Raw genomic sequence first — 13921 nt, 5'->3', positions numbered from 1 at the left:
ACGCTATCGATCACCCGATCGTATGAATCGTTCGGCGGTGGGAGAGTGCGCTCTCGATCGAAAGACCGAGGAACCGAGCCGACCGGGACCGCCAAATTGTTGGTTCGTTCTCGAGGGCGGTGTCTATTTAAATGAAACGTTTCGTTTTTGACATCAATTCTGAATGCCTCGAGTCCGTCGTGGAACTCTATAACGTTACTTAATTAACGGTCTCTGCGTAGACTTTAGAGGCCATTAAGAATATTAATATGTTGCGAAAATTTTTACTTCTTTACTAACGAAGATTTCTTCGTTTCTAACTACAGTTTGTCAACATTGTTTATACTTTATCTATATTCACTTTTTAGTAAAATGGCATTGAAAAATGTTGAACGTCTAAACATTTGAATATATATATAGTATTTCCCCTAATATTTCCAGGATCTAATTCTCCGTATGCTAGAGTACGACCCCAAGCAGCGCGTGACGCCGTACTACGCGCTGCAACACAACTTCTTCAAACGCACCGCGGACGAGGCCACCAACACGCAGCAGGCGCAGCAGCACCACCAGCACGGTCAGTCCCCCCTGCCGCCGAGCCCGCGGTGAACGAGTGCCGGACGATACCACTTGCTTACGACACTTTACATATCTACGGAGCTCAACCGTCACTAATAGAACTACAGCTTGCTTTCAATAAACGTGGAAAAATTAAATTCAAATGGTATCGTCTTACGCCCGAGCAATTTAATGAGTGTTGTATTATCTCAAAGCGAAGATAAAGCAGTTTTAATATTAAACGTTTATGTACATTTTGAGCCTAACATTGATCATCTTAAGCTTGTGTCGAGTTCCGCTAACACATCAAATGCTTTAATCATTTCATAAGAACTAACTTTAATGTTCCATCTGGTTTTATACGGTTTATGATCATTTAGTCACACGCAAGTAAATTTCGTAAATTTCATATTAAATCGACAGATGGAATATCTTCTCTTTCCGATGTTTGTAATATTTCCTAAACCCAGGTGTCGGCTTCCTCAATGATCCCCTTCTGAGGTCTCAATAGTACAGACATTTTGTCTCACCAAAGCGGGTCTGTCATTCATGTGTGTGTGACCTCGGACGGACGACCGACCTCATCACGCACACACGGATATTCAAATAGCTTTCGTCAGACAAAACACCTGGAACTTTATCGATCGATTAAAAGAATAATTTCCACAAGCGAAACTTCCTTCGGACTAAGCACACCGGGTGCGGCCCGTTTCCGATAGCATTCATAAAGTAACAGTGGTTTTCTACCGGCGAACGGAAGCCGGGGGACGCTAGAGATTTCATCCCACCGGAGACACTCCGATCGGATGAAGCGTCTAGGTCCCCGCTGTCCGCCCATGAATAATGTGAAGACGTGTTCGCGGCAGATGGCTCGGACCCGCGATGACTAGAGCGGGCCGGCGCCGCCGCCGCCGCGCAGCGCTAGCCGCCGCCGCCAGGTGTGACTCTGCTCTTACCGTGCTCGTGCTCCTGCTCCTGCTCCTACATGCCGCATGCGCATGGCTTGTCGCTGGCGCAAGGAACGCGCCCGAACGCTTGCCGCTGCCATCACAGATACCACAACAATTGACGAATGATGACTTATTGTTGTTGCATACCTACATTTTCCAGTTAAATGAATTGATCCGTAGGAGAAGAAATAATTTTGATACAATGTACCTACAGTGCGTCATTTGTACAATTATTTAAAACGATTTTGTATAGACATAATACGTACAATAAGAAACGACCGTTTCTAAAAGTCGTCATCTAGTGGTTCTGTGACCTGCAGCTGAAGAATAAAATCTGCTACATTAGCAAATTTTACTCTTGCTATGCTAACATTATTTTTAATTCTAAACGGGCTTACTCATGGCCATAGACTAGCCGTTTGCCACTGCATTGTTTTATGTTGCAATTTTAAATTACAAGTTGTAATATAAAATTTCATTATAACTTAGATATTTCTGAAGTTCTGAGTTATGACTTGTATTTAAAATTCCTCCAAAGTATAAGTGTTTTCATTTTCTAGCAGAATAGAATTCACAATGCTGTTTCATTTATTTCATTAGATTATTATTATTATGGCAAGTTTTTTAAATATAATTTAAAAATCAAACATCAAAGAATATGCAAAAAGTTATGAATTTTTAAACTTTCTAACATATCAAACTTCTAAAACAGAAGTTTGTCTTACAAAAAATTTGTCGAATATGAAGGGTGTGTTGTTAGAATTTTTACTACTTTACGCTCTGTGCCGATGCCGTTACGAATTTTAGGAAATAGGTATTTGATATTTATCAACGAAGGAAACCGTGTAAGGTCAGTGCGGGCAAGACCGGCATAGTTTATTTGAAATAAAGTTTGAATGGATAAAACTCTATAATTAATGTAGTTTGGCGTAATGCGCATGGTCCTATGTGATATAGGTAGTTTCAACTCAGTTGAGGCCACGCACACTATAACACTGTCATGTAATGACAACGAGATTTTGAAATTAGTGTTCTTATGTACCGACTGCAGATTCAACAGTGAATTGTATGAAAGACCAAAAAGTTTCTATTTACTATTTTGTTAAGAATTACGTCTATAGAACAATTTTCAACAGAAAATAAAATATCTCGTATGTGATTCATTAATTGTCAGATTATGATTGTAATATAAATCGTAGAAATCAAAGATTTTATCATCGTAGCTGTTAAAATGGTGTTTACCTATTTTGTTATTACTTATTAGCAGACATAGAAGTCACGGTAGCAATAACGTCAATTAACATAGGGACATCCTTCCGATATAAAATATATCGATAGCTGAATACTTATTCAGAAGTGAAATTTCATATGAGCTATAAAGTTCACCGGATAATTTAATTTAATAAAATAATATCGTTTGTCTTTAGCAAAATTTTATTCGTGCCACCGCGACTTCCAGCTAGTAATACTGAGTTCACATTTAATAGCGTCATGAGAAAATTAAACGAAGAAATAGCAGCACTTGATAAAGAAACGTTTCACAGTATTTTCAGAAAAACCTAAGAAAACGAAGAAAGATATAGGTAGGGAAAGAGAACCTATGATAGATGATTTAACCGAAAACCAAAACCGTATAATCAATCCTAACGAATCAGATGAAGATATGCCAAGTGACGGTGGTTTATACAAGGATTTGTTCATTATGTTTTTACTGCTTTTAATACCATTAATGATAAGTATATCAATAAATAATAATGTTTTTCAATAATATTATTATCGTTTTTAGGGTTCCGTAGTCAACTAGGAACCCTTATAGTTTCGCCATGTCTGTCTGTCCGTCCGTCCGTCCGTCCTTCCGTCCGCGGATAATCTCAGTAACCGTAAGCACTAGAAAGCTGAAATTTGGTACCAATATGTATATAAATCACGCCAACAAAGTGCAAAAATAAAAAATGGAAAAAAATGTTTTATTAGGGTACCCCCCTACATGTCAAGTAGGGGCATGTATTTTTTTTTCATTCCAACCCCAACGTGTGATATATTGTTAGATAGGTATTTAAAAATGAATAAGGGTTTACTAAGATCGTTTTTTGATAATATTAATATTTTCGGAAATAATCGATCCTAAAGAAAAAAAAAGTGCGTCCTCCCCCTCTAACTTTTGAACCATATGTTTAAAAAATATGAAAAAAATCACAAAAGTAGAACTTTATAAAGACTTTCTAGCAAAATTATTTTGAACTTGATAGGTTCAGTAGTTTTTGAGAAAAATACGGAAAACTACGGAACCCTACACTGAGCGTGGTCCGACACGCTCTTGGCCGGTTTTTTTTACATTCACTCACTCATTTCATTCATTAATTTTTTTGCAATCAGTACTAATCTTCATTTAGCTGTGTGTGTTATCATTCACTTCAACCTCCGTGGAATTACCTATAGCAAATATTATATTTTACAAAGCTTTTATAATATTTTGGCGAAATATGGTAATTTTAATTGATAAAATCACATTTTTTAAGGCTCGGCGGGTTGACCGTCCCCCCGCGGTGAGCACGGGAAGACCGTCTAGTGCTTGTTGTCCCGTAATTTCATATGAGACTAGGTTCCAAAACCATGATCATTGTTATTTTACGTAATAACAGGGCAGAATGTACTAGATAATTAATAAAATAACGTTGAAATTTTAAACATATAAGCATTTTTTCATTTATAAGGCAAGACCGGCATATGTCCCGTAGATGGGGTTCATAACCTTTTCTTTTCAGGTCCAATATAGTCACGATATTACAGGCTCATATAAATCCAACTACTTATTTGTTTTTGAAACTTGGTTATTAAGTAAAGGTAATAGGATATTAGGTACGTGAAATAGTTTGGTAACATTTCTTAGCAATGTCCCAGACATTGTCAAATATGTTTTCAGGGGTACCGATTTCAAAATGAATGACCAATTTGGAATCTGATATTACTGACTGTCACTTTGACACAAAAGTCGTCATGGTTGTCGTCAAATAAGTTTTCGGAGGTGCTGATTTCAAAATTAATAAACAATCTGGAATCTAACATTGCTGACTGTCACTTCGACGCAAAAGTCGTAATAGGTGTCGTAACATAGGTACTGATTCCAAAATTAATGACTAATTTGAAATCTGACATTGCTGACTGTCACTTTAACACAAAAGTCGTCTGGTGTACTGATGTGCCGACGGAAAGTTTCCAAAATTCTGAAATTTTCACATAGGAAAACTTCGGAAACTTTCCACACTTTGTATGGACAATTGTATGAATGGAAACTTTCCACTTCATAAATTTAAATTTACTTTATTTTTAATGAAAGTTTCGTGAATTTTTCAAGAAATTTAAGATTTTTTTAAAGTTTCCGCAACTTGCACATCATTAGTCTGGTGTCTCGTCAAATAAGTTTGCAGGGTGCTGATTCCTAAATTAATGATCAATTTCGAATTTGACATAGTCATCAAACAGTTTTTTGGCTGTAATGGTTATTGGAATCAGCACCCCCGAGAACCTGTTTGACCACACCCATGACCACTTGTGTGTCAAAGTGACAGTCAGCAATGTCAGATTCCAAAGTGGTGTTTAATTTTTAAATTAGCACCCCCGAAAACATATTTGATGATACCCATGACGAGTTTTGTGTCAAGTGACAGTCAGCAATGTCAATTAACGGTCAGGTAGCCGTAAAATAGTCGGTCAAAACCGTCTTTAAGGGTACCCATACGGTCCCTGTTGGGTAATGCTGATTATAAAAATAATGACCAACTTGAAACCCTACTCTCTTTTGAAATATTTGTCGCCGCATTTTGCACAATCTACATAACAAAAATAATAAAAAACGGGTAGAACTTATGATAATTCTACCAACTTAAATATGATGATGAATAATGCAGTGTAGGCTTACTTCTGTTCACCTCTTATCATTCTTCACAATTATGTCACATATATTTTATTTTTACTTAATACTTTCGAATGATTTTAGTAACACCATACGAATCATTACCAAAACTGTATTTCGAAGTTAAAATCAAAAACGGTACAACTACCATAAGCCAAAAACGTACTTATATATTGATATCGTTTACACTCGACTTATATCCAATAAAGCCTAAAAAAGGTTGGCAACTCCTTGTTTATCATACGCCGGTCTTGCCTTTCTCTTTTATGCCGGACTTTCTGAGTAGGCACAATTTCTAAGTTACATATTTCAGAACATAAAACTAGAAATTGAGCGCGTTTTGAGAAAATTAATAGTACTAGTCAGAAAGAACGGTTATTAAATGACTACGTTACATATACAATATACAAATATTCCGACTGCTTCTATTTTATTTTAATTTTTTGCGGAACCATGTTGAACTCGGTGTTCGAGTTCGAAACACAAATCAAGATTATTGTTAACTAGTGTTCGTCCTAGGGATATGTATTGAATACCAATGGCTTGAGGATGAAAAACTGGTATACCTTCGGAGGTGTGAGAGGCGTAGATATATAAACACAAAAGTTATAGTCAATAGACGGTCTTTCCGGGTAGACGGTCTTCCCCACACTGACCTTACTTGTAAAAAGGACACAGTGGGATGGCTACCAAAAAACAGTAAATAGCTTTATTTTCTCCCATTAGATGTATTATGCATATTCCATAGACACGTAGGTAATAAATTCGATTTTAGAATCCTCTGCACTGCATATTTGGGCCATTTTTTTCAAAGTTGTCCACCCGACTTTTTCTGTAACAGGGGTATTTTCTACGCGATTCGTACTCAGAATCGCGAGGTCTTTCGATCCTGATAGAAGAAGAAAAAGTGTCCCAAGATTTCCATACATTTTTCAAACCTTCCATTCCGCTACCGCCATATAAAATGTATGAAAAAATGGTAACGGAATTGGAAAAAACCTTGTGACATTTTCTCCTATTAGGATTGAAAGAGCTTGCGATTCTCAGCGGAAACCACATAAAATTTTCTAAATCCAATAAAAGTGGGTGGGTTTGAAAAAAATGGCCCATTTACTCCCCATGTTTAAAAAATAATTTTAGCGAATTTATTTTATTCAAAGTTTTCTATTACATTAGTTAGAGTTAAACCAATCTTAAAATGGACGCTGCTGGGGCAATGTTTTAATAATTCAGTCGAGCGCCTTGTATGAACGCCTTGTGCAGCGCACTGCTTAGATCCATTCCGCAACCGAATATTGAAGTATACTTTAGCAAAAGCAAAAACAATAAAATAGAACGCTTTTGGAATGTATAACTGCTTCGTGTTTAGGATCAAACAAAAGTGCACCGAAGAACGCTTACTTTGGTGTCTTTATCAGCCTCTTTATTAAGTAAAATTACCTAACTTATAAAAGATTGCGAAAAACGAATAATACTAAAGCCACATTGTCACTTTTAACTACGATAAGAGAAACAGTAGATTTCATTGATAGATTTATAATCTTAATTGTTTGTGGTCTATGTCATTTATACACATGTTTCATTGTTTAGGTACTTATTTCTTTATGCGTTGATTGGTAAATTTGGAATATTGGGATGAGACTATTGTAGGTAGGCAGGGATCTGGGATCTAACAGCTAACCTTATTTTTGTGAGCATACTCATATAAATGTTCATTTTAAGATTGGTAAATATTCATTTGGAGCTTATAGTAAAATAATTTGTAATTTCTAGTATTTGTAGATATATTTTTGTTTCATATATTGAATGAGGAAGTAACAAACTTGAATAAGCATACCTACAAATTGTTTGTACGAGCTCCCAATGTAAGATTAAGGTACCATGGATAGATTGGATAGTTCTACACCCTATTCATATTAAAAATTGATATTAATTTTCATGTTTTAGTTGTTTATACAGAGTAACAGTTAGAAATTGAAGATAAAATTTAAATGCCAACCTCAACATCCATCAAGGTCGATGTGGAGAAAACCGATCTCATCATATGAAAGTTTCGGACAGGGGGACCGTCTCTCACTATAAACACAATGAAAGGGTTCATATCCTGCACGAGTCCACCCGATAGATGGTATTCTCCACATCGACGATCGGGTTCGCCGAACTAATCTGGTGTGTTTGTAAATGTCCACTAGGCATAACGTGAATGTTGTGATCGCAGTGGGCGTGGGCGTGGGCGCGCTGGTGTGGGGTGGCGTGCAGCCCGAGCGCATGGACGTGGAGCGCGCGCCCGACGACCTGCACGCCTGCGCGCCGCGCGCGCGCAGCCCCGTGGCCATCCACTAGCCGGGAGCGTGCGCGTGCGCGAGCGCGTGCGCGTGCGCGAGCACGTGCGCGAACGCGTGCGCCGTGCGCTGGACCGCCGAGCCCGAGCCGAGTCGCGAGTGACGTGTCAGTGCGAACGCTGTGCGTGTGCGGTGCGGTCGATCCGAGGCCGAGGGACCTGATTCATATTTATAACTCTATATTTTTATTTAATGCGATAAGTCTGACTGTAAAGAAATAAACTGTGACTGTCACTTTGTGACATGTATTATTTGTAACCGCTTCTCTCGACAGTACTTAGAGAACGTCCGGGGCGCGCCCCCGTCTCCCGATCGTGACGCGTGGACGGCGCGAAAGCTAGGTTTTTTTATTGTTACGCGATGCATATCAAGGACGCAATATGGTAGAAAATAAATATTGTATATAAAATTTAGGAAACCGACTAATTACAGACTGCGATTTAAACTGGTTAATCTATAGTTTAGTTACGATCTATGCTAGTTAGGCTTTCATTCGATTTTAATTATCGCAAGCTTTATATTTTTAAAGTGTCGGCAACTGATGACTGAAAGAAAAATGGGCCAAAACTTTTTTTTTGTAAGCGATGCCGAAATAGATAATCTGAAATGTGTCCTAAATTAATTAGTGAACGCACCGAACTAGCCACCGGACGGTCCCGGACGGCGGACGTGGCCGATGACCGATGCCCTCGCATTTCAGAGTTGTTGCGTAAATGTCTTTTCCTATCTAAAATTCTACTTGGAGTATCGACGATGTAACATTTTCAGACTAATGTGTCGGATCCGATTTATTTTTGACCCATTGGAATATTCAAAAGACGTGTAAACAAGACTAGCGATAGGTAATTCTATAAAACACAAAATGTACTTGTAGGTTACGAATAATGTTGATCATATATATAAAAAATTTTGGTATTTCAGATAGGAGTTAATAAATTGAATTATAACTCGTTCAACCTTTTTGGATTTGAATCTACAATAGACTAACCTCATTGCAACAGACTGGTTGAAACTTTGTAACGGAGATATTTTGTATAGCGTACACTGAATCACTGCCTTATTGTGCCGGAACTTTTTACGAATAAGGGCCCGCGGCCGCGTCGCCTTCGCGGCGTATTCATATGTAACACAAGGTTTATTTTTGATGAATCCGTAATCGCATATTCGCATAATTTGTATTGTACATAAGTGATACTTAGTTAGAGTTCCGCTCCCTCCGCGCAGAGAGCAGTCCAACGGCGCGGCGAAGGCCGCCGTCGCGGGCCCCCTTTAGCGACTTTATTACCAAATATAACGTGATTTAGGAAAATTTTATTTCTATTTTATTTAGTTGAATTGAAATCATCGACTGAACATTTGAAATAAAGCCGCTAAAACGAGATATGCAATCGAATGCAGGTATTTCGTACTGCGTGCGTTGCTGTGAATTTTTTATATAACTCCCTCTCGAAAGACTAAGTTAACATGAAGTTTGTATGGTGCAGTTTTGTTTACAGGCATGAAGCATTAAAGTATTTTCTGACATTATTTTACCACTTCTCGATGCTCTGTCTATTTTGTAGTTGGTTTTCTATTACATTGTAGATTTGAATCTATTTCTAATCATACTGTTATGTACAGAAACATTCTTATAATGTAATATTTACCGTAATACTTTTCTGCTTCATGAGATATAAGGTTGATAGAAATGAGTATGTGAAATAGGTATGACAGTATATTCATTTTGATTATAGAAAAAAATGCAACAAATTCAAAGGCAGGTTTCCAATTATGTTATAACTATTTTTTTTATTTTCTTGAATAATTGTGTTCGTCTATTTGACATTATAGCAAATCTTGTCTGTTTAGTGTAAGTACGATTTATGTTGATAAGTTTATTTGTTCCTTGTAATAATGTTATATTTATTTCTACCTCGGAAATGGGAATCTGCCGTTACATGTGTATGCTACTGCGAAAGAGAGAAACAACACTTGAATAGCTCTAACTTATTCATTTACTCGAGATGGCCCTAGATGTTTGCTTGAGTATGTAATGTACTACCTATACTATTTATTTGTACTGTGACAGTATGGAAAGAGAAGGCGTATGTTGAGTGCGAGAAGCTAATGTTTATTTCCTATCGGATTGTCAGTTCGCAGGCACTGTAACAATAAAATAATTTAGAGCTTTACAACAACTAAGTTTTGTATTTTAAATCAATAAACGATAGAACGATTGCTTATGTTTTATTTTATGTACTATCGCATCGGCAACACTGTTAAGCTCGGCCACACATGCGTTTTGAGAGCGCAATGATAGTGGTGCGCCAGACGGAGCGAGCGATTGCGAGCGATCCGCGTGCATTCTGCACATTGTAACTTCTAAGTCTATATTTTGCAACTTTAAACTTCTAATAAGTATTGACTGACACAGTATGAGAAATCAAAACAACAATTTGGAACAAAACAATTAGCTTAATGGTTAACATTTAATCCATATTCAGACAAGTCCGCTCACAACGCGCATTGTGTTATGTGTGACCACGCGATCGTAATCAGAGCGGATTATTTTAAATCTTAAATTTTTTGAATACGCTCGCGTCGCTCGCATTCAGCGCGCATTCCGCTACGCTATCAAAACGCCTTATGTTTGGCCGAGGCTTTGTCAATTTGTAATCCCTAATCCCTATCAACCTCTCGTATGTCGGAACGTCGATCCGTGCAGCAAGTATTGAATTCCAATTAATTCGCCATACGAGAGGTTAAAAGCTCCCTAGCATGGAGTCTGCCGATGGTCAGCTGAGAGTGTTGCTGTCTGTACAATCCACACAACGAACCACATAAAAAAGATCCACTACTAAATATTGGAACGTGAAAAGCTGGAGCCGCATAAACAGGACCGGTCATATGCCTCAGAATCGTCCCTTTAAGACTAAGTAAGTAACATACTTTGAGATAGATAACAATATTGTAGAGAATAGGGAACTGGCCTGTCCTTAAGTTAAAATAAATTATTTTTCCCCTCACTGGCTCGGGAACACGTGTTTTGTCCTTTAATACCAGCGGGTAAAAACGCATTTTATCCACTAGTGGGTAAAGTAATTTGACCTTGAATAAAGTCAAATTATAGTAGAGGAGTGGAATGTGAATTTGTATGGGGGGGGGGGGGGGTCATAATAATTCCCACAGAACCGAAGTTTGGTTTTTTTTAGTTCTTTGTGTGTGTCTTTTTGACATACTAAAAATATAGTAAAATATATTTATGCAAAATGCGTTTTTCGACCGCCAAAAGTTGTATGAAAAATTACTGTGGAAAAAAAATCCTGAAATTTAAAAATCGTCTCTGGTATCAACTTATGGGGAATTAGGCGGCAAATTTTTTTATAGCGTTGATGTTTAGCAAAAATATAAATATTTTTCACTATTTTGGTAAAATAAAAAATGATAAAAATCATAAATTTGATGAAAGGAAGTAATTAAAACATAAATTTCAGCAATGTAATTTTTTTAATATGTCCCACACCATGGTAAATACGGGTACGATCCGCCTGGTGATTAACAGTTACGGTAGCCTATGACGCCTGCCAATCTAGAGCCTCCACATGCGCGTTGCTGGCCCTTTAGGGTACCTTTCCACTAGAGATGCGCAACGTGATAGTGTTTGATATCCACCAATCATGTTCACTGTTTACAAAGCGTAGCGCTAGTAGGAACGGGTTCGACTAAGCTGATTGTGGATATCAGAAGCATCCATAACACATTTCTGGTGGAAAGGCACCCTTAACAGTCCTCAGCTAGCTCGCAGGATAACGCGCGTCCGCGGGAGAAAAATCCTCCTAAGCCTACATCAAAAACAGATGCCTTAATCTCGCTGTCCAAGGCTCTAAGTCACGCGGCCCCGGTAGCCCAAAGAAGCGCTGGCTGGACGTCGTGGGAGCGGACATACAAGAGAACAATCTCACGTCTAAGTATGCTGAAGACCGGGCAAAGTGGAGAAGACTGAGTAGGAAAGCGGACCCTGGCGCTAGGCCGGGAAAACGCTAGGTTGAAGAAGAAGAAGCCGCAGTGTGCGACGATATACGGGTCCAAGGTGTGTGGATGCGCAGATCTATGACTAGAAAAACCGATGATTATTAGGTTTTGGTTTTCTCTCGTGTTCGATATAATGCTTTATCGACAGTTTTTTTATGGGATGCGACAATTTATATACTTATATTGAACCCCGCCAAAATACAAGTTCATGGTAAATACGGTTACCCAATAGGAGGATTTTTCTCCCGCGGACACGCGTTATCCTGCGAGCTAGCTGAGGACTGTTAAGGGTGCCTTTCCACCAGAGATGTGTTATGGATGCTTCTGATATCCACAATCAGCTTAGTCGAACCCGTTCCTACTAGCGCTACGCTTTGTGAACAGTGAACATGATTGGTGGATATCAAACACTATCACGTTGCGCATCTCTAGTGGAAAGGTACCCTAAAGGGCCAGCAACGCGCATGTGGAGGCTCTAGATTGGCAGGCGTCATAGGCTACCGTAACTGTTAATCACCAGGCGGATCGTACCCGTATTTACCATGGTGTGGGACATATGAAAAAAATTACATTGCTGAAATTTATGTTTTAATTACTTCCTTTCATCAAATTTATGATTTTTATCATTTTTTATTTTACCAAAATAGTGAAAAATATTTATATTTTTGCTAAACATCAACGCTATAAAAAAATTTGCCGCCTAATTCCCCATAAGTTGATACCAGAGACGATTTTTAAATTTCAGGATTTTTTTTCCATAGTAATTTTTCATACAACTTTTGGCGGTCGAAAAAACGCATTTTGCATAAATATATTTTACTATATTTTTAGTATGTCAAAAAGACACACACAAAGAACTAAAAAAACCAAACTTCGGTTCTGTGGTAATTATGATGACCCCCAAGGCTATATCTCCTCTACAATTAACTGCTTTAAAATTGATAATGGTAGGTGAATCTAGTAATAAAGATGATTTACCACCTGTGGAACTACTGGAAGCAGTGATAAACGAATTTTTTGCGTTGTAGTTTCCTCGCTATAGTGAGGGGAAAAGTTTTGTGTTACACTCGGGTGCAAATGTATTTTACTTCTCGTGTGTTAAAAAACTCGCATGTTCAGGATTCTATTCTCGAACCACTCGCTTCGCTCGTGGTTCAACTATAAAGTCCTTTTCACCTCACTAGCTCGGAAAGGACATTTTTATTCTTTAAAAACTGATAGCAAAATCGCATTTTATCCACAAGAGTGCAAAGAATATTTGAAATTAGAACGTGTCATTAGTTACTTTTTTAATAGTTATTTGTTATACAAGGGGGCAAAGTTTTATTTTAACGCCGAGTGTGGAATTGTAAAACGAGCAAGTGAAAGGATTCTATAGTTGAACCACGAGCGAAGCGAGTGGTTCGAAAATAGAATCCTGAACTTGTGAGTTTTTTAACACACGAGAAGTAAAATACATTTGCACCCGAGTGTAACACAAAACTTTTCCCCTCACTATAGCGAGGAAACTACAACGCAAAAAATGCGTTTATCACTGCTTCCAGTAGTTCCACAGGTGGTAAATCATCTTTATTACCAGATTCACCTACTTTTATCAATTTTAAAGCAGTTAATTTGACTTTATTCAAGGTCAAATTACTTTACCCACTAGTGGATAAAATGCGTTTTTACCCGCTGGTATTAAAGGACAAAACACGTGTTTCTGAAAAGCGACTGGCAAATATCAAATCACATTTCGCACATAAGTTCCGAAAAACTCATTGGTACGAGCCGGGGTTCGAACCCGCGACCTCCGGATCGCAAGTCGCATGCTCTTACCGCTAGGCCACAGCGCTTCAAAAAATAAAACCCTCAAAACTAACACACTATAAACTTCTCTCGAATCACTCTGTCTATTGAATTAAAAAAAAACGCATCAAAATCCGTTACGTAGTTCTAATGTGTGGAATATGTCTAGGTACTTGAAAATAACTATCTATTAGGGATACTCATATGTACTTTACTGCCACACTGGGCTGTTATAAATGTTATAATAATATGACATCGTGTGACACGGACCTAACATTTATAACAGCCCAAAGCACCATAAAGGAGCGTTAAATCAAGTTAGCGGAAAGTCGCCAGTCTGTCGGTGTTTTACAGGTTGCACTTCGGGGAGTGTGCTCAAG

At 38.1% G+C, this 13921-nt stretch overlaps 1 protein-coding gene across 3 annotated transcripts in view; it reads left to right on the top strand.

The window, feature by feature from the left end:
• The window catches only part of LOC125235428 (serine/threonine-protein kinase minibrain), a 50387-nt gene extending 42496 nt beyond the window's left edge, over window positions 1–7891 (top strand). Inside the window, exons 9-10 of one of the 3 annotated variants that reach the window (XM_048141988.1) lie at window positions 421–556; window positions 7619–7891. In XM_048141988.1, coding sequence (XP_047997945.1) covers window positions 421–556; window positions 7619–7743 — 261 coding nt within the window. In that variant the 3' untranslated portion in view covers window positions 7744–7891. Of the gene's footprint in view, window positions 1–420; window positions 557–1403; window positions 1459–7592 lie in introns of those variants that run through there. The other 2 variants (XM_048141990.1, XM_048141989.1) reach the window with 2 other exon arrangements.
• The last annotated feature ends 6030 nt before the right edge of the window (window positions 7892–13921 follow it).

The sequence above is a fragment of the Leguminivora glycinivorella genome, chromosome 17 (assembly GCF_023078275.1).
Source record: "Leguminivora glycinivorella isolate SPB_JAAS2020 chromosome 17, LegGlyc_1.1, whole genome shotgun sequence".
Classification (NCBI taxonomy): Eukaryota; Metazoa; Arthropoda; class Insecta; order Lepidoptera; family Tortricidae; genus Leguminivora; species Leguminivora glycinivorella.
This window is presented reverse-complemented; position numbering and strand designations above follow the sequence as displayed.